Raw genomic sequence first — 23,887 nt, 5'->3', positions numbered from 1 at the left:
TATGGGTGGGAGGGGCTGAGGGATCTTAGTCTGGGTGTATGTATCGGGGTTGGGGGAGGGGTTACTGTGGGAGAGGTGGTGGGGCTGGGGGTGAGGGGTCACTATGGGTCAAGGTGTGGAGGTGAGGGGTCACTGTGGGACAGGGTGTGGGGGTGAAAGATCACTGTGGGACAGGGTACGGGGCTAGGGGTCACTGTGGGACAGGGAGTGGGGTCGAGGGGTGAGGGGTCACTGTGGGACAGGGTGTAGGAGTGAGGCGTGACTGTGGAACAGGGTTGTAGGGGTGAGGGATCACTATAGGACAGGGTGTGGGGGTGAGGGGTGATTATGGGACAGGGTTGTAGGGGCGAGGGGTCACTGTGGGACAGGGAGTGGGGATGAAGGATCACTGTGAGACAGGGTACGGGGCTAGAGGTCACTGTGGGACAGGGTACGGGGTGAGGGGTCACTGTGGGATCGGGAGTGGGGGCGAGGAGTGATTATGTGACAAGGTCTGGGGGTGAGGGGTCACTGTGGGACAAGGTGTGAGGGTGTAGGGGTCACTGTGGGACAGGGTACGGGGTGAGGGATCACTGTGGGATAGGGAGTGGGGTGAGGGGTCACTGTGGGACAGGGTGTGGGGGTGCGGGGTGACTGTGGGACAGGGAGTGGGACTTGTGCTGAGTTTGGGTGTGTCTGTCTGTGACAGTGTCTGGAGATGTTTTTGGGGGGGGGGAAGGGGTTGCTGTCACCGATTGAAACAATGCACCAGGCTGTAGGACATTTTGGGGGAAATGTCCTTTTATTCCTGATGAAGGGCTTTTGCCCGAAATGTCGATTTTGCCTGTCTTCGGATGCTGCCTGAATTGCTGTGCTCTTCCAGCACCACTGATCCAGAATCTGGTTTCCAGCATCTGCAGTCATTGTTTTTACCATTTTGGGGGAAATGTCGACTTTGGTGAACGGTGAGAGTTTATACGTTTAATGTTTTCTTTAAATTGGGTGCGCCGAATACGAATCTGTGGGTTGCAAAATGAGACAGATGACCAAAATTAATTAATACGGTTTGTGTTCATTAAAGACAGAACAAAAAAAGATATAAATAGAGCCGAGTCGATGTATGGATAAATTCAGAGAGAGAGACAGTTTAAGTGAACAGCACCCTTGTTTATTGATCTAATGCCAAACATCTTCCACACAAAGACCTTCTTCTCACAGAAAGAGCTTTGACTGAACCTAAAATACACCAGAATTTAGTTCCCGGTTCAATTCAGGCTCAGGTAGCTTTTTGAGGTGTTGAGGACTGCAGATTACTGTCGAATGCTCTGCATTCCAGCGGCCCTCACTCTGTTGGTACAGACTAACCCCCTACAGCGGGCAGGCAGACGTGCCCGATTCAATAGCAACTCCTTTTACAAAAACATACCGTCGGGATGTGACGGCCTGTGTCCGGCTGGACTACATGGGGGTGGGCTGCTTTAAGGACGAAGCGTCATTGAACTGACTGCTAACGTTCTCTAACTTCCAACCCCTCCCCCCCCTGTTTTTTTTATAAAAAGTACAGTTATTAAGTGCCAGAGATTTATTACAAGCCTGTGATACAAAGGCACAGCAGCGTCTGGCAAAAGGGTAAATGTTATCTTGCAGGAGGTTAACCTGAAGCGAAGGGAAATTATCCGATTTTTGTAAATCGCAAGACTCCCTGGATTTAAAGAGACAGGTTTGTGCAATTTTGCAATGCATTCTTTTAAAAAAAATGTTGTGGTTGATGTTCATATGAGTTCAGTTTTGTTCGGATTTTAAGGGGGAAGAAATTTGCAAGTGACCTTTCAAAGTATGTCCCACCAAACAAAAAAAAAAGCAATATTTGTGAGAGAGAGCTGAAATAATTACCCTTTTGTTGGGAAGATAAGAGAGGGTTGAAGAGATACATGAGGAATCTGCGTGAATCTGATTAATCAAGGAGCCAAGTTCCAATTGTAGTGAGTTTGCTGAGATTAAAAAAAAAACAAGTATAATTTAATTGTTAACGTGTTAACGGATAGGACAATTAAAACATTTTTCCAGTACCTATTTCAAAAAAATCCTAAAATTTACAAAAAAAATGTATTTTTCTGATAACATTCGTTATCCGAGTCCTTGTTAATTAAGAAACAAAGAAGAAAATACATTTTCACACATTTCTGGTATCCAGGACCCTAATATAGGGCAATGTGGATGTAGCACATTTTATTGCAATATTTCAATCAGATTCATTATTCGTTTTTGTTTAAAAAAACAGATTTCTCTCTATTTCGTTTATTGTTACTGTGAGATTTTATGATGAACTTGGAAGTTGAATTGTAGATTCAACCACACTATCGACAAAATGCCCGTGTTGATGGTTGGTTTGCGGTGCGGTTGGGAGAGAGATTCGTGCGGAAGTGGAGTTCTGAAGTTTTTGAAACTCGGGAAGAATTCCTAAACTTTTTGGGACAAAGTTTTGAGGGAATAGCTTTCTGCAGCGCCATCTGCTGGCAATGTCGCGCTCTGCAGCGACAAGGATTGGCAGGGTCCCCAAAGACATGACAGAGAGCGGCAGGAGATATAAGAATATTTAAGAAATAATACTTCTCAACACGTCGAATTAATTACTGTACCAAAAAAATAGACACACCCTCCAGATGCACCCTATTTTAATGCATTTTTTTGTCGGGGCTGGGGTTATTTTCGCTGGCTTAATTTGGGCAAATTTTGATGCAGATCTAAGCTGTTTTCTCCCTGTTGCAATATTTGTTTAGTTCTGAATATTTCTGTCAAATAAAGTTAAGAATCGCTGTAAATATCATCATTGCTATTATATGTCTGGTTGAAGTACAAATTGACTGCAGTTAGTATGATGATCGCTGGAAGTAATTTTCTCAAATTTGGAACAAGGAAAGAAAACAAATAATAATTATTACTTGAAAATAAATGCAAATTATTGCGAAACATTTTAATGTTTCACAAAACTAAACTATTATGTAAAGTGTAGTGTCTAGTGTAAGTAAGCACCAATTTTAAAATGTTGTTCAAATGCCTGAGGTTGCTGCTTTAATATGAAGGCATTTAGTGTTTTCTATGAGCTCAAGATGTTTAAAGCTACAGCGACATGGGGTGACTTCACAACTTAGATAATAGCCTCAGGTCCGAAGCACATAATCCAGCCTAACGTTCTGTGACATACTGAGGGAGCTCTGCACTGTCGAGGGTGATGTGCTAAACTGCAAGGCCTGCTCAAGGAAGATATTAAAGATGCCTTGCTGTTTTGTGAAGGCTGTGGCCACACCAACATTTCTCCTTCAACTAATGCTGCAAAAAGAATGCGTTATCTGGCCACTGATCTTTGTGGGATCTTACTGTACACAAAGTGTCATTTGGTCCATAACCATGGTAGCTGCCTCAGCTGCAAAATACTTTCAGATTTGAGTCAAGGTAGATTTGTCGCATTCCTCCAATTGGCTCACCAGGATCCTGCGAATGTTTCTCCCTTATGTGACAATTTAATGTCCGTTTGAAATCACTGATGTTGTTGCTCGCATGCCCCTCAAGCTCCAGGCCATTACCACGCATTGTGTAAGAGTTCCTCTTCATGTCCCAGCTTCTAGCCTGTTCCCTAGTCCCTGTACTCAAACCTTAAACCTGTACTTCACTAGTCCCTGTACTTAAACCTTACATGTGTGTTGGAGGAAGTGAGGACTGCAGATGCTGGAGATCAGAGCTGAAAATGCGTTGCTGGAAAAGCGCAGCAGGTCAGGCAGCATCCAAGGAGCAGGAGAATCGACGGGCTCATGCCCGAAGCATTGATTCTCCTGCTCCTTGGATGCTGCCAGACCTGCTGCGCTTTTCCAGCAACACATTTTCAGCTTACATCTGTGTTCCCTAGTCTCTGTTCTTAAAACTTAAATCTGTGTTCCTTTGTTCTTGCACCATTAAGTATAGGAGCAGCCTTTCCCTGTGTACCTTATCTAACCCTGTCATAATCTTGGATGCCTCCGTTAAATCTCCCCTCGATCTCCCTTGTTCAAAGGAACACAACTGTAGTTTCACCAACCTAACTTTCACCCATGAAATTGTCCTTTTTAAAATCTCCTCAGTGGCTTCTCAGGAGCCGTTATGTGGCCAGAAATCAGCTCCGTTTGGCTGCTCATGGAGATTGCTCAAAGGGTTTGAGGGGAATAAAATACAGCAGCAGTTAGACCCTTTTGTTGTCACTCGCAATCTTCTGTGCGGCAGAAGAGGACTGTGGGTAGCCCATTTATAGTGCATCAAGCTGCATCTCACCCTCACTCACAGGACTTGGGGTCCAGACCCTAATCTGGAAACTGAATTAAATTTTCTCAGGAAACAAAGATCAAAATTTGCAGAAGCTCAGATTTCAGCTCATGTCATTTTCAATGAAGTTTCTATTCAACATACCTATACCTTTGCTATCTGTATCAGAAAGGAGGGGGGAGATGGGATGAAATTCTGCAAATCAAGCAATGCCCTGTTAATGTGGGACCCACCTGAGGTGCAGCGGTGAAGACAAGAGCCTTCCAAAGGACGCCAAGTCTGCTGACGTGCAGTTATCAGGGGAAATGGGTGGAATTAATTGTGAAATATAATCTGCAGAACAATATCCAAACATTTACCTTTGTACTCAGAACAGAATTTGATTTGAGAGTGTGTTGCTGGAAAAGCACAGCAGATCAGGCAGCATCAGAGGAGCAGGAAAATTTTCCTGCTGCGCTTTTCCAGCAACACACTCTCAACTCTGATCTCCAGCATATGCAGTCCTCACTGTCTCCTACAGAGTTTGGTTTATTGAGTGACCAAGAAACCTTGCAACTGTGTCCCAAGGGGATCTTCTTATTCTTTTGAAGAAATAAAATTTTTGTCAAATGGGGATTGCTTCCCCCTGGAAGTGCTGGAATCAGACAGTGAATGCTTCCAAAATGAAATTGGTTCTTGAGCAAAGTGGGGGCATGGTTGGAATGGGCTACGGAGTTGGGATGGGTAGGATGTGATGACCTGGTGGGATTATCGATAAACTACTCATCAGAAACTCCCAGTGGCACATGGTGGAGTTTGAATTCATTGAAAAAAAACCTCCTGAATTAAGCATCTAATGATGACGGTGAAACTGTTGTCGATTGTTGGAAAAACCCATCTGGTTCACTAATGTCCATTTTAAAGATGAGAATCTGCCACCTTAATTAATCGTGTGACTCCAGACCCACAGCAATGTAGGTGACCTATAAATACCCTAAGGGTAATTAGGGACAGGTAATAACTGACTCAGCCAGGGATATCCACATCCCATTAGTCAATTTAAAAACAGACTCTCTAACTCAATGGAAAAGTGTCAATGGGCTAACACTGTTGCACTGTAGGACTCTTTAAAAAGTTATTTATTTGTGGGATGTGGGCGTATCTGGCTGGCCATCATTTACTACCCGTCCCTAGTTGCCCTTGAGAAGCTGGTGGGGAGTTGCCTTCTTGAACAAACACATCCACCTGCAATGCCCTTTGGGAGGGAATTCCAAGATTTTGACCGAGTGACCGTGAAAGAGGAGGTTATTGCTAAGCAGATGCGGCTTGATAGCGCCGTCAATGACACCTTCCATCACTTTACTCCTGATTGAGAGTAGACTGTTGGAATGGTAATTGACTGGGTTGGATTTGTCTTTTCACAGCACTGTGTGAACATGCTACATCAGTCTGTCACTGTACATTAACAAGAGCGGAGGAGCCTTGTACTCAATGCAGCAGACACAAGATGTTAACTTTGACTGAGTGGTGGCATCGTCTTCTGAGGAAATCCAGCCACCAAGATCAAGCACAAAGTCTGGGCTCACTTTCCAGTGCAGTCTTGAGAGAATACTGCACTGTGGAGAGAGGTCAACTTTTGGATGAAACATTGAACCCTCTTGTCTCTCTCCCGATCAACTGTAGTTTATGTTCCTTATGTTGGCTTCTGCTGCCATCTGCTGTCAGAGCTTAGACATTAACCCCTCAGGTCAAAAGGACCTTGATGCTGAATTGTTTTCAGCTCAGGAGATTGGGACTGGAGACTTGTCAGTTTAAAATAGTGAAGCACTAACTTATCAATGAACTATTTCTTGCCATGTTGGGCAAACCAGTTAGTGATTCACATTTGGGAATATTCTACCAGAGATCATTCTCACCTCCAACTCATCTTGATAACTGAAAGCTGAAATGGACAAGAGATTCTTATTTATAAACTGATTAATATTCTGGTTGTCTGTCATTAGTGACTGCAATGTTAGAGATGGGTATTGGTGATACAAGTGATCACCAGTTGCATTTACCAACAACAGCAACTTACATTTATATAGCTCCTTTAACACAATGGAACATACCAAAATGCTTCACAGGCACATTATTAAAGAAGGTGTGATACTGAACTGCACAGGAGATTTTAGGTCAGGTGACCAAAACTCGGTCAAAGAAGTCAGTTTTTAGGACTGTCTAATGGAGGAAGATGAGGCGGTGAGGTATAGGAAGGATTTTTCAGAGCTGGGACCTCTGCAATGACCAAGGAACAGCCACTAATGGAACAAAAATTTAAAAAAAGTAAAATGCTGCAGATGCTGGAGTTCTGAAAGAAAAGCAAAAAGTGCTGGAGAAACTCAGCAGGCCCAGCAGCTTCCAAGCAAATAGAAAAAGAATTAAGGCTTTGAGTCAAATGTGATTTCTTCAGAATTCCAAATAAGAGTTATATTGGTCTCAAGCAGTTAACTCTGTTTCCCTCTGCACAGATGCCATCAGGTTCCAGCTGAGTTCCACCAGTATTTTCTGTTTTTATTTTAATTATATGGGCAGCACAGTGACTCAGTGGTTAGCGCTGCTGCCTCACATCGCCAGGGATCTGGGTTCAATTCCACCCTCAGGCGACTGCGTGGAGTTTGCACATTCTTCTCGTGTCTGTGTGGGTTTCCTCTGGCAAGTCCAGTTTCGTCCCACAGTCCAAAGATGTGCAGGTTAGTGTGGCTTGGCTATGCTAAATTGTCCAGAGTGTGCAGGCTAGGTGGATTAGCCATGGGGAATGCAGGATTACAGGAATAGGGCAGAGGATTGGGTCTGGGTGTAGTTTCTTCAGAGGGTCACTGTGGACTCGATGGGCTAAATGGCCTGCTTCCACATTGTGGGGATTCTATAGAGGAACACAGATGAGGAGGTACATATCCCTCAGGTTATTGTGAGGTTGGAGATTAGAGATAGGGAACGGAGATGCTGTCGGGAAATTTTAACACTGGGTTGGAATTTTAAAATCAAAATGCAACTGGAATATGTAGGTCAGTGAGCACAGGAGTGACATGTTTCAGGGAGTAGAATTTTACATGAGTACATGTTTACAATGTGTAAAATGGAAGGACCAGCCAGAAATGCATTGCAAGAGTCAAAACCTGAGTTAGTGGAGGTGTGGATGAGGGTCTCAGCAAACAGGTGAGCAACTTTAACTTAGCAATCTCCTCATTGTAAGAAAAACTCCTGAGAACCACAAACAGAGAACTATCAGCAGTGGGCCAAAGAAGGAGCTATTAGATAAAGTAATTGGGAGCTTGGTAAAAATGTTTTAAGGAGGATTGGTATATTTCTGTATCTCATTTCTAGTGCCTGAATGCTACTGGCCTCAAGTTGAGGGAGTGAGCAGGAAAATAGGAGTATATCCCTGCCATGGAGGTGGACAGCTACCGAACAATGTTAAGGCACCAATTGGGGTGCATTTACGACTTTGGAGAAGCCGTGGCCATGTGCTGAAGCTCAATGGAAGTGGCTGTCTGTGACTGTAGCCCACAAAGCGTGGACAATGGATGTAAATGGGTGGAATCAAGGTTGAGACCCTATAGTGGAAGAATGTTCCTCTCCAGCCATGGAAACCTCCTGGGCTGGAATCCTTGTTGTTTGCTTGACGCTATGCAGATGACGCCATTTTGGTTTTCTCTCTCAGACACTCAGGTTCAGCTACAGTGAGAGCCTGTCCTTAATTGGACAGTGAGCACGCAGAGTGGTTGTTAGGAGCCCACCTGTGAGCATATTGCTCGTACCCAGCAAGTGTTGGCAAGGGACCTCCAATTAATGCCAACCTTGGTTGGTGAGGCAGGTGGTAAAACAGCCCATGGTGTCAGCATTATCACTGCATAGACAGCTGAGTGGGTAGCACCAGTTCCTTTTATTTCAAAAATGCACTTTATTCATAACAAAGCTTTACATACATACATAGTCACTGAAGCAAATTGGTTCTGTACAGTAGCATTTGGAGAAATGAACAGACATTAGAGTTTGACTTTATCCAACAAACAAACCTAAGTCATCTCTTACTTGTTCAAGATATATTTACATATATTTGAGGCACTGGAAGGGTCCGAATACTGAACGGACCCCCATTGTACTTTGGCCAAATGACCTTAGATGGTGGTCTTTCCCCACTGCGCTTTGACAGCAGCTGCCATAAGTTTCAGTGCGTCCTTCAGCACATAGTCCTGGACCTTGGAATGTATCAGTGTGCAACACTCTAACACTCAGTCAGGGTCAACTCCTTCTTCTGGAAGACCCATATGTTTTGGGTGGACCAAAGAGTGTCTTTCATTAAGTTGATGGTCCTCCAGGCACAGTTGATGCTTGTCTTGGGGAAGAGCCCACAGAACATGGCGAGTCCCACGTCACGGAGCTGCTCAAGACAAATCTCAATGAAAACCACTACATCTCTTTCCAGACTTGCTTTGCAAAGGCACATTCCAGAAGGAGATGTATGATCATCTCTACCTCCCAGGTTGCCCCATGTCTTGTGTCCTATTAATATTGACCCTGACAGAAACGTAAACCCAAGGCTCAGTGCTGAGGAGCAAGCATGATGCCTCTTATTGTCCATTGTCTCTTCATGCTTGCTATTTAGGCATGCACACCACGTTGAAATAGTTTTTCTGCTTTTAGCACAGGTTTTATAGAATGTTTACCCAATTTTTTTGGAATTCAGAATCCTGATTTGTTTCTGGACCCTGGACACAAACAGCTGTCATTCCAGACACTGGCCACTGCGTGGAGCAGGCGAGGCCACCCTGCCTCCTGCACTCCCGCGCCGCTCGGTGGCCGGAGGTCGATACTACAACAACTCAACAGCGCCACCAAGTGGCAAAGCTGATCAGTACAGCAATGTCAAATTTCTGAACAAGGTCAAAAATCAAACGACAGCAGGTTATAGTCCAACAGGTTTATTCAGGCTTTTCATGTGGACATAGGACTTTAGGAGCAGGATAGGCCATTAAGCCCATCAGAGACACTCCATCATGCTATTTATAACCTTTCATAAATAAAAGTGGGAAATTGCAATTTTCTCTCCATATGAGCTTCACTGAAAATTGCAAAGTGGTCAGTGCATTCTTGAAAAGTATGGACACAGTGACTTCAGTTCTGATTCATTACAATGTATTATTTGTCAGGTTGCTAAAGATATCTCGTCTGGTTTCTTCTTATGATCTGGAGGCCTTCAAACTGTTAACTTCCTTCTTAAAGCAGTACTGATCCGAACCACTTTTTTTTTCCCTTTGTAGGGCTTGTGGATGCAAGCTGTAATGATGTTTGATCGGAGTGTGGTCCTCCTCCTGCTGGCTAGCCTGCCCCTGTGCCTTGCACAGATTGGTGCGTTCTACATTAACGGCAATGGGAATGGCAATGGGAACGGTGAGTGTAAGTGTTGCCATTAATCCTAGTTTACCCTTCAATCATCTCCATTTCAGACCAGTGACTGTTGCCCTGTCATTGTTGATGGATTTGGTGTGATGTTACTCTGTCTATTGAGGTTCACGAGGTCAATTCCTGGAATGGCGGGATTACCTTACACTGAAAGACTGGAGTGACTGGGCTTGTATACCCTTGGGTTTAGAAGACTGAAAGGGGATCTGACTGAGACATATAAGATTATTAAAGGATTGGACACTCTGGAGGCAGGAAACATGTTTCCGCTGATGGGTGAGTGCCGAACCAGAGGACACAGCTTAAAAATATGGGGTAGACCATTTAGGACAGAGATGAGGAGAAACTTCTCCACCCAGAGAGTGGTGGCTGTGTGGAATGCTCTGCCCCAGAGGGCAGTGGAGGCCCAGTCTCTGGATTCATTTAAGAAAGTGTTGGATAAAGCTGTCAAGGATAGTGGAATCAAGGGTTATGGAGATAAGGCAGGAACAGGATACTGATTAAGGATGATCAGCCATGATCATATTGAATGATAGTGCAGGCTCAAAGGGCAGAATGGCCTACTCCTGCACCTATTGTCTATTGAAAGGACTATTTAGGCACCTCCTGTCCTGGTTGTCATTTATCCTACTTTCTATTGTGCCCTTTTGAACAAGGTTGTGTTAACTGGTTGAATTACTATTTGTGATACGTGCAGCTTGTACACATGATCAGTAGCGCCTTATATTTTTTTCTCTTCTAACCAGAAGTGTATTCCTGCACAACTGAATGGATTTTTTCCCCACCACCAATACACCTGTGTAACTTTTTACCTTTATGTAGCATCACTAAAACACCAGAGAATCCAACTAATAATTAACTTATACACAGAGCTCTTTTGGTACCTTTTATTACATCAGAAGATCTCAAAGAGCTTTACAGCCGGTGAAGTATCTTTGATGTATAGTCACTGTAAACGTTTTAAAATTTTATCTATTTTTCCTGATCAACCTGTTCAGGGATGTTATTACACACCTCTGGAACAGGTGGGTCTTGAACCCAGGTCTCCCGGCCTAGGGGCTCTACCTCAAGAGGGCCCTTGTCATTTTTATAATGTAGGATATTTGGCAAGCAATTTGTTTACCACAAGCTCCCACAAATCTTGATGTGATAATAAACAGATATTCTGCTTTAGTATTTGTTGATTAAGGCACATTCAGAGACTCCCCTCACTTTCCAATGTGCTTCCTGGTGGCTTGTTGATATAGTATAAAGGCCATTTGACTCATTAAACACATTCTCTACATAAACTATCAGAGACTTTATTTCACTTTCTGATACCCCAGTCAACCTATGTAGAAAATAGTTCAGAATATATGGAACGTGAACCTGGGCTTTCTGGTCCAGATATAGGGATACTCCCACTGTGTCGCAAGTCTTCCTGTTACACCTATCTAACTATGACACACCTATCTATTATTCTTCAGCAAGTTGGACATATAGACATTTCCATGCTCTAACTAACTGGGGAAGCTCATCCAATTTCCTCTTCTTCTTTCCCAAATATGGAGACTCATTGCTGAGCATCTCCTTTCAGAGGTGGGACCCAATACACCCCATTATTCACCTGGCTCTTTTCCATGGACAGGCCCAGACATTGAGGGGTTAGTTGGAGAATTTCCCTTTTACAATGTTCCTGCTACGCTGCGGCTCTGAGGGCCTGGACACACAAGTTGTCATGGTGACGTTGTTCCCAGCGTTTTTGAAACCGCTCCCAAGGAGGTCTGCGCAGAAGAAAAATAAATATTAGAGGGAGCGCAGGGTGGCAGGGGATTGAATTGAGCCCTGATTCTTCCCCCATTGGAACAGCTGAGGAGCAGCGATCCTGACTGATGGCCTCGCTCCCTTTCCCACCATCACTATAGTCAGCTCCTATCTCAACCAACACGACATGTACTGGGTCAGCAAGCCTCATGATTGCCTGTGTCTCTTGTGATTCAATATTCCAGCAGTCTGTTGTTTTAAAAACTAGCGCTAAATGTTAGCATTGATCAGTTTTTGCTTTCATCATTTCTTTTCAGACTACAACAGCGTCAAGCTCCATATCGAAACCCAAAAGGACAGACTGTTTGCATACCGAGGGGAGAATGTGACCCTGGCTTGTCACTACCATTATGAGCCGGCAGTGAACGTGACCCGAAAGGTCAGAGTTAAATGGTCCAAGCTCAACATGGATTTCTCCAAAGAGAGTGACGTGATTGTGGCAATTGGACTGCGCCATCGCAGTTTCGGGGAGTTCAGGGGTCGCGTCTACCTGCAGCAGAATGACGAGCGTGAGGCATCGTTGGTTATCACTGACGTCAGGCTGGAGGATTATGGGAAATACAAGTGTGAAGTGATTGACGGACTGGAGGATGAAAGCAGCATTGTTGAGCTGGAGTTACGAGGTAATCTCCAGATTAGACATCTCCCCCTGTGGAATGGGTATTTTAGTGAACTGCACAGCCTACTGCATTGTTAGTCATCCATTTACTGAAGGAGGAGTCATTCTGTTACACCTACCTAACTATTACACACCTACTTATTGTATTCCATTGTTCAATACAAACTCCAGTCTGCTCTTTACCCTTCCTCACCACCTCCACTTTAGAACACAGAACATAGAAAAGTACAGCACAGAACAGGCCCTTTGGCCCACGATGTTGTGCCGAGGTTTAATCCTAATGTAAAATATAATAAATTAACCTACACACCTCTCAATTCACTGCTATCTATGTGCATGTCCAGCAGTTGCTTAAATGTCCCTAATGGCTCTGCTTCCACAACCACCGCTGGTAACGCATTCCATGCATTCACAACTCTGTGCGTAAAGAACCTACCTCTGACATCTCCTCTATACCTTTCTGCTAATATCTTAAAACTATGACCCCTCATACCAGTCAATCCTGCCCTGGGGAAGAGTCTCTGGCTATTGACTCTATTTATTCCTCTCATTACCTTGTTTACCTCAATCAGGTCTCCTCTCTTTTTCCTTCTCTCCAGAGAGAAAAGTCCGAGCTTATTCAATCTTTCTTCGTAAGGCAAGCCCTCCAGTCCAGGCAGCTTCCTGGTAAACCTTCTTTGCACCCTTTCCAGTGCCCCTGTATCATTCCAAGAGTAGGGCGACCAGAACTGGACACAATATTCCAAGTGTGGTCTCACCAGGGTCTTGTAGAGCTGCAGCAAAACCTCGCAGCTCTTAAACTCGATCCACCTGTTAATGAAAGCCAAAACACCATATGCTTTCTTAACAACCCTATCTACTTGGGTGGCAACTTTGAGGGATCTATGTACTTGAACACCAAGATCCCTCTGTTCCTTCACACTGCCAAGAATCCTGTCTTTAATCCTGTATTCAGCATCCAAGTTCGACCTTCCAAAATGCATCACTTCGCATTTATCCAGGTTGAACTCCATCTGCTATTTCTCAGCCCAGCTCTGCACCCTGTCTATGTCACACTGTAGCCTGCAATAGCCCTAGATACTATCAACGGCACCTCCAACCTTTTGTGTCATCTGAACATTTACTAATCCACCTCTCAATCTCCTCATCCAAGTAATTTATAAAAACTACAAAGAGCAGAGGCCCAAGAACAGAGCCCTGCGGGACCCCACTCAACACTGACCTCCAGGCAGAAGACTTTCCATTTACAACCACTCTCTGCCTTCTGTCAGCCAACCAATTCTGAATCCAGTACTCAAATCTCCCTGTCTTCCATACTTCCTGATTCTTTATGAATGAGCCGACCATGGGGAACCCTATCAAATACCTTGCTGAAGTCCACATACACCACATCCACTGCTTGACCTTCATCGACCTGTCTTGTCACCTCCTCAAAGAACTCAATAAGATTTGTGAGGCATGACCTGCCCCTCTCAAAGCCATGCTAACTGCCTTTAATCACACTATGCTTTGCCAAATAGTCATAAATCCTATCCCTCAGAATTCTTTCCAAAACTTTGCTGACCACAGACATAAGACTGACTGGTCTGTAATTGCCAGGGATTTCCCTATTCCCCTTCCATAAAATATTACTTTGCTCCATAAAATAAACTAAATCACAAGTGACAGTGCTTTTTAGGAAAAAGACAACTAGTATCCTTAGTTAGTCTTCCCTACACGTGACTCCAGATCGTCAACAATGAAGTTGACTCTTAACTGCCTTCTGGGCAATTAAGGATGGGCAATAAATGCTGGTCTAGCCAATCATGTCCATCTCTAGTGAATGAACAAAACAAATTGCCCACTAGGGGCACTACAGGAGCAGACGTAGACCAGCCAGGTTTTTCAATGGATAATCTGATAATTGTCAACTCCACATTACTATCTTAACTCCATAATTTTTGATTCCTTCAATGATTAGAACTCCATTCTTCTCAGCCTTGAAATATCTAGCCCACCCAGCCTTCAGTGGTAAAGAATTCCACAGATTCACTCCCCACTGAGAGAAAAGAAATCCTCCTTACCTCCATCTTAAATAGACAACCCCTTACTCTGAGATGACATGAGATATTAACCACATTAAACATAATCCATCACTGAAAAGGACCTTCATCAAAATTTCATGGGAAAGGGACAGACAACACTTCAGCCTCTGTGATGTCCACCTATCCCATAATGCTCCAAGGGCACCACTAGCCCTTAAATATATCTCTAATCAGCATCAACCGCTCTCTTACTTCTCACTTGCATATGCTTCAGATACTTTCAAATCTGTTCAGGGATTTTATTACAGCACCCCTGGAGGTAGGTGAGACTTGGCCCTGGGTCTTCTGGCTCAGAGGTAAGGACACTACCACTGCACCACAATAGGCCACATCTCATGGTTCATTCTTAAAGGGACTATCATTGAGAAATATTAGCAGCTGAAGTTGGAATGAGAGTCACATGAGTACTGACCTTTCAACTCGTGCCTATGGCTGATTTTAGAGTAACTCTGCCGAATCACCTCTTCAATCAATGGACAGTAGAAATCTGGAACTTTCTTCCCAAAAAGATCTGCTCAGGTTTGAGTTTCCACTGAAAGTTTCAAAATCAAGATTGATAAGGTTTTTATTAGGCAGGGGTTTAATGGCTGTGAGAGCAAGGTGAATAAATAGAGTTAATTACAGATCAGTGGAGGTTTTGCTGAATAGCATAGTCAGACCGAGGGGCCGAATGGCCTAATACTGTTTCTGTGTTGATAACAATCTCTATTCTGGATGGGGGGGTATTTATGGGCTGGCATGGTGGCTCAATGGTTAGAACTGCAGCCTCACAGTGCCAGGGCTCCGTGTTCAATTCCAGCCTCAGGCAATTGTCTGCGTGGAGTTTGCACATTCTCTGTATCTGTGTGAGCTTCCTCTGGGTGCTCTGGTTTCCACCCATAGTCCAAAGATGTGCATGTTAGGTGAATTGGCCATGCTAAATTGCCTGTAGTGTTCAGGGATGTGTAGGCTAGGTGCATTAGTCAGAGGTAAATGTAGAATAATAGGGTTCGGGAATGGGGCTGGGTGGGATACCTTTCAGAGGGTTGATGTGGGCTTATTGAGCTGCAGGACCTGTTTCCATAATGTAGGGATTCTAGGATGGGACATAATTGAGAAGGGGACAGGTTTAGTTCCTCAGGCACTGAATACAGCACTCAAATGGCCATAAACTGGATATGTGCATGTCAAAAATTAATTGAACAAAAGGGCCTTCCACCAGGAAGTGGAAACGTGAACATTTCTGATGTGAGTACACGTGGGTTTGGGTAAGTTGTCAGGACTCAAGCTGATTTTTGAGCTCATTTCACCACAGGAAGGAACTGAAACCGATTGTAATAGAACCAATTGAAGGAGAGCAGCACCGTCCAGAGACTGATATTGCCAGTTGAGATGGTGCAGTTACCAACTGAGCCACAGATGTTCAGGTGAAGTTCCATGGTGTTGTGCATCACCTTTTGAGCACCCGGTTTGCAGAGTCTCACACTTGCCCATACCTTGTCTTCCAGGTGTGGTCTTCCCTTACCAGCCCCACCATGGCCGATACCAGCTGAACTTCCACGAAGCCAAGCAAGCCTGCGAGGAGCAGGATGCCATGATCGCCTCCTTCGAGCAGTTGTTCCAGGCCTGGGAGGAGGGATTAGATTGGTGCAACGCTGGCTGGCTGATGGATGGCTCAGTGCAATACCCCATCACAATACCACGTGGACCATGTGGGGGAAAGCACAACTCAGCGGGCGTCCGGAACTATGGGCAGCGGCACAAACACCTCCACCGATACGATGTATTTTGTTTTGCCTCAACTTTGAAAGGTATGTAGGGCAGAGAGCTCAGAGCGTACCTTAACAGAGATAGATTCCCACCCAAATAAGAAATGGAGCATAAAGCTGTACAGAGGCACAGAAAGTGTTTCTAAGTGGAAGGATCAGGGTTTGCACCCATGATGCTGAACACATTGGATCAGCAATTGCAAAGGTGCCCCATTAGGGTTGGCATGGAGCAGAGAGCCAGTGCCTTCCTGAAGGAAGGATGGAAAAGCAAATTAGAGGCTGAATCTCTTCTCCCTGTCTCTCTCACTGCCTGTGCCTCCTGCTTGTATGGATGTGTCCATGTGTCCCGAGATGTGGGCTCCAGTTTATGGATTACCTCCCAGTGGTATCGATGGCATTGGGGAGGAGTGGGACGGGGGTGGGGGGCGGGGGTATAATGATGAAGTTGGGGGGAAAGGCACAGATCTGTGATTTGGGCATCGCTGAGAAGATCATTTACCAATACAACAGGTTTTCTCAATTCACAAAAGTTTACATTTGTAAAGACTTGCAAATTTCTGTTTGAAATAGAATAGACATTTTGGCAGCTACAATTTGAATTTGCTTTTCTATCCAAAATGTTCTTCTATGGACAGTTCAAATGGTTTGCTGAATGAATACCTCAGTTTTAGTATTGGGCTATCTGATTGGAAAGCATCAAGTCAATTCCATCTGCACATAACGTCCACAAGATTGAGTTTAAGGGTCACCAGAGAGCAGTTGCCTGGATTGGTTTAGTTTTCATTTCCCTCTCTGTATAGCCCCTAAATTATTGACTGCCGTTGTCTTACCCCATCAGCACTGAGCAGGACCATGGAGGACTTGCCAGTCTGAGACCCTCAACAAACACTCAGTCATTAGGGAGAGATACAATGTGATATATAGTGGATCAGGGGGATTATGTGGAAATGTGTCATCTGTGTGGCATGCTAAGACTCTTTCTAAGATGGAAGGTCATGGGTTCAGGGCCTTGAGCACAGGACTTAGGGTGAGACAGATGGAAAGCAGTGACTGGTAGGTGTCAACTTTCAGGATTAGAATAGCCTTTATTGTCATGTGCACTCGACTGAATGCAATGTAAAGTTTGTAACGTCGCCTTTCGGTGCCATTCAGGTACAGGGTACCTGGGTACAGATACTTGAAGTGTTATTTCAGAATTGAAATAGTGGAAAAAATATAGACTAGCATGGGAATACAGAGTTTAAAAGTCCAGAATGTGAATAAAAAGTATCTTCAAAGAACTCAAGTTAAGCTCCTTTTTCTCTGAGTCTGTGTCTGTTGGGCTTCAGAACGCAAGGCCTCGCTGCTTCCAAGTGCTGGCCTCTGTCTGGACTCACCTCTAGGACCCGTCCCCCGACGGGCCTGGGCTCACCCTGCTCCCCCTCTGAGCCCCAGCTCTGCCTAACTCTGGGACTCTGCTCGTGCTTGCTCTGCTGCTCCCGCTCTGGGCTCTGGCTCCGGCCTGGACTTGGGCTCTGGCTGCGGCCTGGTCTTGCTCTGCTCCCGCTCTGGGCTCTGGCCGTGACTCGTCTCCTGCACCGGGCTGGTCTCGGACTCCGTTCTCCATTCCCTTCCAGTAGAGCACTTTAAGAAGTTAAAAGTTTTGGTTGGGGGTGGGGGTGTCAAGAAAAAACTGCAGCAAGAGGTAAAAACAGAGAACAAGAGGAAAAGCAGCTGGCGAGCAGAGGAGCTCCGGCTGGAGTGCCTTACTCTGCTACTGTCTTCAGAGGAAGCTTTAGACTGTCTTCACTCTGAGATGAACTTCAAAAAAAAATCCCCAGTGCCAATTTGAAGAACAGTAGAGATATTCATCCCAGAGTCCTCACTGATATTTATCCCTCAAGCAATACTATTGTATCAGAGGAGCTGGTCACCGCGGAATCTTGCTGTGCAGATTAGTCATATTGATTCCTACATGGCAGCAATTTGATTGTCTGTAAGGTACTTTGACATGAGCTGAGTGTTTGAAAGAAGTGCCAGTTTTTCTTTGGCATTTGAGCCTCTGGTGCTGATGTCAGTGTAGGAATACCAGGAGCACTCTTGGTGCTGTGCCATTGGGTGGACTGCTTGCTTCACATTCTGACTCCATTGTCTTTGCCTCCTTTTCCAGGTAAATTGTACTTCCGACGCCGTCCGCTGAAGTTCACCTTTGATGAAGCGGTTAAAGCCTGCCGTGACGATGGCGGTGAGATTGCCAAAGTGGGCCAGCTCTACGCCGCCTGGAAGTTCCAAAAGTTTGACCGCTGTGAGGCCGGCTGGGTCGCCGACGGCAGTGTTCGCTACCCCATTGCCTTCCCACGGCCCAAATGTGGCCCACCAGAGCCTGGGGTTCGCACCTTTGGCTTCCCAAGGAAGGAGAATGGGAGGTTTGGGGTCTACTGCTTTAAGTTGAGTTAAAGGCCAGGGTCTGTGGCTGTGTCGATCACAGGAGGACCTGTACTCAGTCGCCTTCATGGATTATTGTGGCAGTACTCATCTTTAAAGGTGAAATCAGATTATTTAAGAAAACAGTTAGAAGATAACATTGTGATTCCCAAATCTACCTAAGTCAACTTGGAGAATCCTTTCTAATTTCTATTAATTTGAGATTTCCTGTATACATCTATATTTTTGATTTCCATAGTATATAGACTTATATTCACTTCAGGAGGACCTTGTGGAAAGAAAAAAAACTAAACCCAGCCTGCAAGGATTCACTAAAGCAGCTTTTAAAAACCAAAATGTCCCATTATACTGTGAGACTCCATGCCGTCACTTTTGCGTTCAGAATCTCTCTACCCCCGACTTCTCCCCTGCTTCCCTCTTCCCTCATTCCTTTTTGTTTCTCCGTCGATCTATCTTTATGTAAGAGCCCACAGTAGTCCAAGCAGTGATCTCAGTCATAGCAACCAGGAATCAAATCAACTTGTTTGGAGGCAAAGACCTTAGTGTTGCAGTGTCAGGTACCCAATGTGCAACCATGAGTCTGGCATTTACCAAATAAGTCCACTTTATGACCTTTAGATTATTTGAATTGAAATATAATAATGCAGCACATTATACTATGTATATTAGCAAACTGAGCTCAGTTCAATCGTTGACATTTGGGGGTGCCACAATGGCTCAGTGGTTAGCACCACTGCCTCACAGCGGGAGAGACCTGAGTTCAATTCCAACCTCGGGTGAATGTCTGTGTGGAGTTTGCACATTCTCCCTGTGAGTGTGTAGGTTTCTTCTGGGTGCTCTGGTTTCCTCCCACAGTCCAAAAGATTTGCAGGAGAGGTGGATTAGCCATGGGAAAAGCAGGGTTACAGGAATGGGGTGGTTCCGGGTGGGAGGGTCAGTGTGGACTTGATGGGCCGAAAGGCCTGCTTCCACACTGTAGCGATTCTATGATTAACAACCAGTATACAGAATAATTCTGTTCCAATGTACGGCTTTGTGATATGACACTATTCACTGTGTTGAAAAAGTTTTGTACAGGAAACAAGATCCAGTTATTATGTGGCTAAGTTAAGCAACGTACCATCCCAAAACAAAATGGTATGTTGAGAGAGCTAATTTGAAGATCAGTTTTATCAGTAAATTGATGTTTATTTTGCATATTTTGGAATCATAGTTGGTAAAGCTCAAGTGTTTTGTGATCGACCAGAGATTAGAGAAAAGAGCCAAAACAAAAAGGCTGTGATATGTGAACCTCCTCTAACAGGAGCTCTCCATATTGAGGAAGTTAAATTGCCTCACTTTAAAGAAGTAACAAGGATCAGACCCAGAACATCCTCACTCCTCTGCCCAACTTAATATAATTGGAGAAAATTGACATCACCCCATTTGATTAGGAAACATAGATGAGTCGTCACACATTTCATCAGGGATCTGGCTGCACATCTCGAAACTATAAGAATTAGGAGCAGGCAATTCAAACCCTCAAGCCTGCTCTGCCATTTGGTACAATCATGGCTGATCTTACCTTGGCCTTCACGCCACTTTCTGGTACTCCCATAACTTTCCAAATGAGTACTACTTAAAAATCTGTCTATTTCCTTTGTAAATCAAGCTAGACTACTAAGGATCAACACCCTGTCACATACTTATGGTAAATAAGGGGTTGTCCAGGGAAGACTCTCTCTGACTAAGGTGTAGATGGTAATTTACCATCAGTAATGTAATGTTTTTACTGTGCTGCATCCTGTCAGATACGTCTTCTCTGGTTTATCATTAGTCTTTAACGGGGTCTGCTTACGAACCCCCAAGCTTTGAAACAACTTTGGGCTGCAGCTTGAGAATAAATTTGAGTGGAGTCGCCAGTGAATCTTAGGTTTGCACTTGAGCTGTGACAGAATTCCTTTCCATATCTCCTGCCTTGTCTACTGAAGGTCCTGGCTGTCTGTAATGGAGCAATTCCACCAGCAGCCCATTCGTATCTACGTGATGAACTATTTGATCAAAGGAACACAGTTGAACACAATCCTGTCCTTATCCAGTGTCCAAAGCAGTAAATGCAGAGATGAAGAGTGTGAATATTGTTTCGTTCTTTTCCCAAGTTCAAAGGCGCTGAGGTTTCTGCTCCCACACCCTGTCCCTGCTTTGTTCGCACCACAGACCAGCGATCGATCCTAGCACCTTTTAGTCTGTATCATGAGGCTGTCTGGGACATTTCCCTACTGATCCTCAGGCAGAACTAAGACTGGGTTACTGCTCCAAATTCTGAAAAATCTTGGGAATCCATGAACATTTTAAATGCAACAATTTTTCCAACACAATTTATTTTCTATCTGCTGTCTTCAAAGAAAACACCTGATTTTATCTTTAAAGTGTGAGTACTTTGACCAACTGAGAAACCAATGCTTATATACTGTTTACCCAGGAAGTAAAGGAAGCCCTGTTTTAATGGTTAGGGTCAATGTTTAACAAGACTGCAGGTATCTGCAGCAACCTTCCACATTGCATGAGAGAAGGAGATGGAGGAATGATATTTTGCATTTTTAGAAGTTTTATGGCTATTTTATAATGTTGTATTAGTTTGAAGAGGAAATTATTGTCACTCAGATTTCGGTTTAGATTGTGTAGGACACAATTGTGTAGTGCAGTTTTACATTACTGTTCATTCTCACTGGAATCCCACATCCAGCTGATTCACTGGATGGTAACTAAGAGTCACTGCTTCTAGCCCTCTCTCCATTCCTAAGCCACAGTTCTATCACAGCAGAAATTGGAGAGCAGGAGTCTGCTAATCTCGCGCCGGGGAGGAAGCCGTTTGGAGAATACATTCTTCTGCACCTACAGAGTTATCTGCAGGCTGGATTATGTACATTTGTATAAAAGATGGTTTGAAAATGCTTTAAGCCTGAAGGTATAGACCCTGCATGTGGTATTTATTCAACTCTGAATGTTTATTCCAAACCAAATTTTCATTTAAAAGATAAATAGATACTATAATAGACAGGAAAGGGATTGTGTTTGATGATGTACATTGCTTGTATTATGTTTATGACATTAGATTAAGTTTCTTTCTGTTGATTGGGAATGCTGGGAGCAAAGCAAATTAAACCAACTAGGGCTGGGTCATTAAGTTGGATTTGATTAACCTCTGTCTATGCCACAACATTTAAGATATAACCACAGACTGGCCGATACCCATAATTTTGACATGCTGAAAAATGAGTAGTGCTTGTACCTTGACTTTCCATTTATGGAATACCATGTCATCACTTTGCTAGGGCTTGTATATGAAATCAGCTTAGGCAGTCCCAACTCCGGTCCCTATGGTTAGGGGCACAGAATTATAAACTGCTAGGCATTAAACACAAATTAGCTGTAAGCTGAGTGATCTCATACACTCAGGGAAGCCCCAAGAAAGGCCTATGGCTGAAATTGACTTTCTGGTGAGGATTTTACTAATACCCCAACATTACTAAGATATAGAGTGCTTTGTTTAAACCTTGCATGTCTACAATATCCAGAGACCACAATTGTTAAAGTTATATTTTATTCAGGAAGAAATCTTTGGTTTTGTTGTGTTTATCCCCCAAATTACATTTGACAGATGTAGAGCTCGTGGGCAGACTAATGAGGTCCTCTGTAACTTGACTGTCAGGATGGGTGTGAGACTCATGTGTTCTTCTAGGTGACCATCCCTTGGCAGAGATGTAGTATAGCATATTGATTGACTAGCCATCTAAATGGGGTTCTGTCTGATTGGCAGCAGACTGGATATGTCTATGATATATAAGCTGTGATGTGTAGGGTGTCCGATGCTCTTTAGCCATTTGGTATTTTGACATGTTTAATAGGTTCTGTGCTTCAAAGGGAAGTTTTACCTACTTTACTATAAAGGTCCTGTAACTCTGCTCTCTTTATCCACTCAAATATGCAAACAGTTGAGGGAAGCGCACATAAACACATAGCTTTTCTGTCAAGTGCAAAAATCCCAAGGCTCTGGCTGGTTCTAGGGCCACTCTAAGGAATATGGGGCCTTAAAGCATTGGGACATAGCCCATTATACCACATACTTTTGGTTTCAGTAATAGGGTGTGGTTGATTTCCTTTTCCACTTGTGCTATGACTGTGAGAAATCTTTACTCCAAATAGTGTCCAATGTCTGTTTTTCGTTTGATAAGTAAGTAGAGAATAAACAGCACTGACGTCCACTCTGGTGGCCTTTCCAAACATACTGACTGTGAATAGAGGTCTGTGGAGCAGCAACTCTGACTGGGTCACATTTGAGATGAAGAGCAAGTGGTCAGTAAAATGATTGGCAAATGTATGATGTGTGCCCCAGTATTGATTTGTGCCCATGCTGCTTCTTTTGAGTACAAGTAACTGTCTAGAAATCACATCATCTTCAGACATAGCTAAAGCACCTATCCCTTTGATTTCTGATACTGGCTGGAAGAAAGGAATGTTCTCAGTTTCAGCTGAAATCAGGTGGAGCGAGAGAGATCCCAGTGCACTAAATATAAAGATATAAATTCATTTTCAATTCTCTAGCTGATGGGAGGTCTTTCCCAATATGCTTTGCCTCAATCTCCAGAAAGATGCAACAGTCGATTTAGTCAAAGACTGTAAAACAAATGATTTAAAGACAGGAGTACTCCCTAAAGCTAATGTTACATATTATTTAGATTCTTATCTTTTTACTCTTCTGTTGACCTAAGATGTTTCTATATTGCATTCATAGACATTTTTATTGTTTAGACTATGGATATATGTTGATGACTTGTTCGGTACCGACATTTATTACTCCTCTCTTATGAGAAGATTTGTTATAATTATGTAACCGAAAGACTCTTGACACATCGTCTTTGAGAGGTAAACTTTGATATTGGATAAATGTGCTTTTGCTGTTGACTTTAGCCTATATTTACAATAAAATATGTCTAGACTGTATACATTTACAAAAGTACAGCCAAAACCAAATCATAACTCTGAGTCAATGCAAGTATGTTCTGTTCATTTGATGCAGAATGCATGCCTTAATGGCTTCAACTTTAGACAAACTTGAACTTATTTTAAGAGTAACAGATTTTTTTTTCTCTTTTTGTCTGGATGTGGAGACTAGTTTCCACCTTGATATTGATGCCTGAAAGTCTGTAGCTAATTAACATTTTAAAAAAAGCACTATGGTGTTTGCAGTTAATCTTATGTTTGCTTTATACTCCATGTCCTCTTATACACATTGCTGGCAAGTTTACTCTGTAAAAATAAGTCCTTGCGGATGAATGAAATGTCCACGTAACAGAACCTTTCAAATAAATGAATTGTAATGTTCAAAAATAAGTTGGGTTTATTTATAGCAAAGAAATTAGGTTTAATTTCATGTGTGAAACATGTTATTACGCAGAGGTAAAATTTATGTTTAGGTAGAAGAGAATTAAACTAAAATGAAACATTGGCCTGAATAATTTGTTTATGACAGT

At 43.6% G+C, this 23,887-nt stretch overlaps 1 protein-coding gene across 2 annotated transcripts; it reads left to right on the top strand.

Moving 5' to 3' along the window:
• The first annotated feature begins 1,542 nt into the window (after positions 1-1,542).
• LOC122540818 (hyaluronan and proteoglycan link protein 3-like) lies at positions 1,543-23,393 on the top strand. 2 transcript variants are annotated; one of them, XM_043677032.2, is made up of 5 exons: positions 1,543-1,699; positions 9,555-9,684; positions 11,757-12,122; positions 15,690-15,992; positions 18,100-23,393. In XM_043677032.2, exons 2-5 carry the CDS (start codon positions 9,564-9,566, stop codon positions 18,384-18,386), a joined length of 1,077 nt encoding a protein of 358 aa, XP_043532967.1. In that variant the 5' UTR covers positions 1,543-1,699; positions 9,555-9,563; the 3' UTR covers positions 18,387-23,393. The 2 variants fall into 2 exon arrangements, with proteins under 2 accessions (XP_043532967.1, XP_043532966.1); XM_043677031.2 differs by having other exon boundaries at positions 9,555-9,690.
• The last annotated feature ends 494 nt before the right edge of the window (positions 23,394-23,887 follow it).

Source organism: Chiloscyllium plagiosum, unplaced genomic scaffold (genome assembly GCF_037043375.1).
Source record: "Chiloscyllium plagiosum isolate Xiang-an unplaced genomic scaffold, Cpla_swu_hap1 HiC_scaffold_39, whole genome shotgun sequence".
Lineage (NCBI taxonomy): Eukaryota > Metazoa > Chordata > Chondrichthyes > Orectolobiformes > Hemiscylliidae > Chiloscyllium > Chiloscyllium plagiosum.
This window is presented reverse-complemented; position numbering and strand designations above follow the sequence as displayed.

Coding starts and splice junctions, on each gene's coding strand:
- LOC122540818 (XM_043677031.2), top strand. CDS start 9,564: ATGCAAGCTGTAATGATGTTTGATCGGAGTGTGGTCCTCCTCCTGCTG. Junction 12,123..15,689: donor TGTTGAGCTGGAGTTACGAG/GTAATCTCCAGA, acceptor CTTGTCTTCCAG/GTGTGGTCTTCCCTTACCAG. Junction 15,993..18,099: donor TTTTGCCTCAACTTTGAAAG/GTATGTAGGGCA, acceptor CTCCTTTTCCAG/GTAAATTGTACTTCCGACGC.